The sequence below is a fragment of the Papio anubis genome, unplaced genomic scaffold (assembly GCF_008728515.1).
Source record: "Papio anubis isolate 15944 unplaced genomic scaffold, Panubis1.0 scaffold5205, whole genome shotgun sequence".
Classification (NCBI taxonomy): domain Eukaryota; kingdom Metazoa; phylum Chordata; class Mammalia; order Primates; family Cercopithecidae; genus Papio; species Papio anubis.
Window position 1 is genome coordinate 1 of NW_022165413.1, and position 1,681 is coordinate 1,681.

Consider the following 1,681-nt stretch of genomic DNA (forward strand, 5'->3'; position numbering starts at 1 on the left):
AGCAGGAGGCCACAGTTCAGGCTCCAGAGCCCCCTAAGGAGGTAGAAACTTCAAGGCAGCAGATGATCCCAGTGCAGCTTTCAGAGCCACCTAAGGAGGTTGCAGCTCAACCTCTAGCTCATGATGAGGTGACAGGCCCAACACCAGGTCAGGATCAAGCTCAGCATTCAACATTGCCCAGTGTCATAGTTCAACCTTCGGACCTGGGACTTACCATCATTCCAGAACCCACTATGGAGGTTGAATATTCTACACCCCTGAAGAAGACTATAGTTCCTGCAAAGCACCTTAAGGTGACACTTCCACATCCAGACCAGGTTCAAACTCAGCATTCACACCTGACTCAAGCCACAGTTCAACCTTTGGACCTAGGGCTTACCATCACTCCAGAATCCACGACAGAGGTTGAACTTTCTCCAACCGTGCAGGAGACCCCAACTCAGCCTCCTAAGAAAGTTGTACCCCAACTTCTAGTATATCAAGAGGTAGCAATTCTAACACCAGGTCAGGATGAAGCTCAGCATCCAATGTCACCCAGCATCACAGTTCAACCTTTGGACCTGGGACTTACCATCACTCCAGAACCTACTACAGAGGTTGTACCTTCTACAGCCCTGACAACTACAGCTCCTCCTCCAAAACACCCTGAGGTGACACTTCTACCTTCAGACAAGGGTCAGGCTCAGCATTCACACCTGACTCAAGTCACAATTCAACCTTTATACCTGGAACTTACCGTAACTACAGAACCCACTACAGAGGTTAAACCGTCTCCAACCATGGAGGAGACCTCAACTCAGCCTCCAGACGCAGGACTTACCGTAACTCTAGAACCCACTACAGAGATTGGACATTCCACAGCCCTGGAGAAGACTACAGCTGCTCATCCAGACCAGGTTCAGACTCTGCATCGAAAACTGACTGAAGTCACAGGTCCACATACTGAACTAGAACCTACTCAGGATTCATTGGTGCAGCCTGAAAGTTACGCCCAAAATAAGGCTTTAACTGTACCAGAGGAACAGAAGGCCTCCACAAGCACCAACATATGTGAACTCTGTACCTGCGGAGATGAGACACTGTCATGTATTGATCTCAGCCCAAAGCAGAGGCTCCGCCAAGTGCCTGTGCCAGAGCCCAACACCTACAATGGCACCTTCACCATCTTGTAAGGATCACCTTTCCCCAGTTGTCCTCTGTGTCCTGCCTGACGTGGCAGCCTTTTCCTGGAGGCTTTCCTGGGCTTGCTTTATCTCCCCAAGCCATCCTGACAGCTGACTTTCTGCTTTCACCTTTGCTTGTCAGCTCTTCCTTCTCCTTATTCTCCTTTAATGTTAGACCCATTCTCCTCTCTTTTACTTTTACTCCAGTCTTTTACTGTTACTCGTTTTCTTACCCATTTTTATTTAGCCACATCACACCATTGCTTAACTGCTGCTCTCCTCCCATTTTCGCTTCACCTTCTTTACAGCAGCCTGTCCCTCTCCCAATCTCAGTGATGAGGCTCTAAGTGGTTAAGAGTTGATTCCAGAGCCAGGCTGCCTGGGGTTGAACCCAGTTCTGTTTATTAGCTTGGTGACCCAGAGCAAGTTATTCCGCTCTGTGACTCAATTTCCTCACCTTTCAGCTGGGGATTATGCCAGTTCCCATTTCATAGGATTGTTGTGAAATGTAGGTGAGT

The 1,681-nt window shown here is 48.7% G+C and overlaps 1 protein-coding gene across 1 annotated transcript; it reads left to right on the forward strand.

Annotated features, from left to right (window-relative positions):
- Positions 1-5: 5 nt before the first annotated feature.
- On the forward strand, positions 6-1,675 carry LOC116273294 (leucine-rich repeat-containing protein 37A-like; the record flags this gene model as incomplete). Its single annotated transcript, XM_031662270.1, has 1 exon — positions 6-1,675. A coding segment is annotated over one exon (1,167 nt), but the record flags the coding sequence as incomplete, so codon positions are not given.
- Between the last annotated feature and the right edge of the window lie 6 nt (positions 1,676-1,681).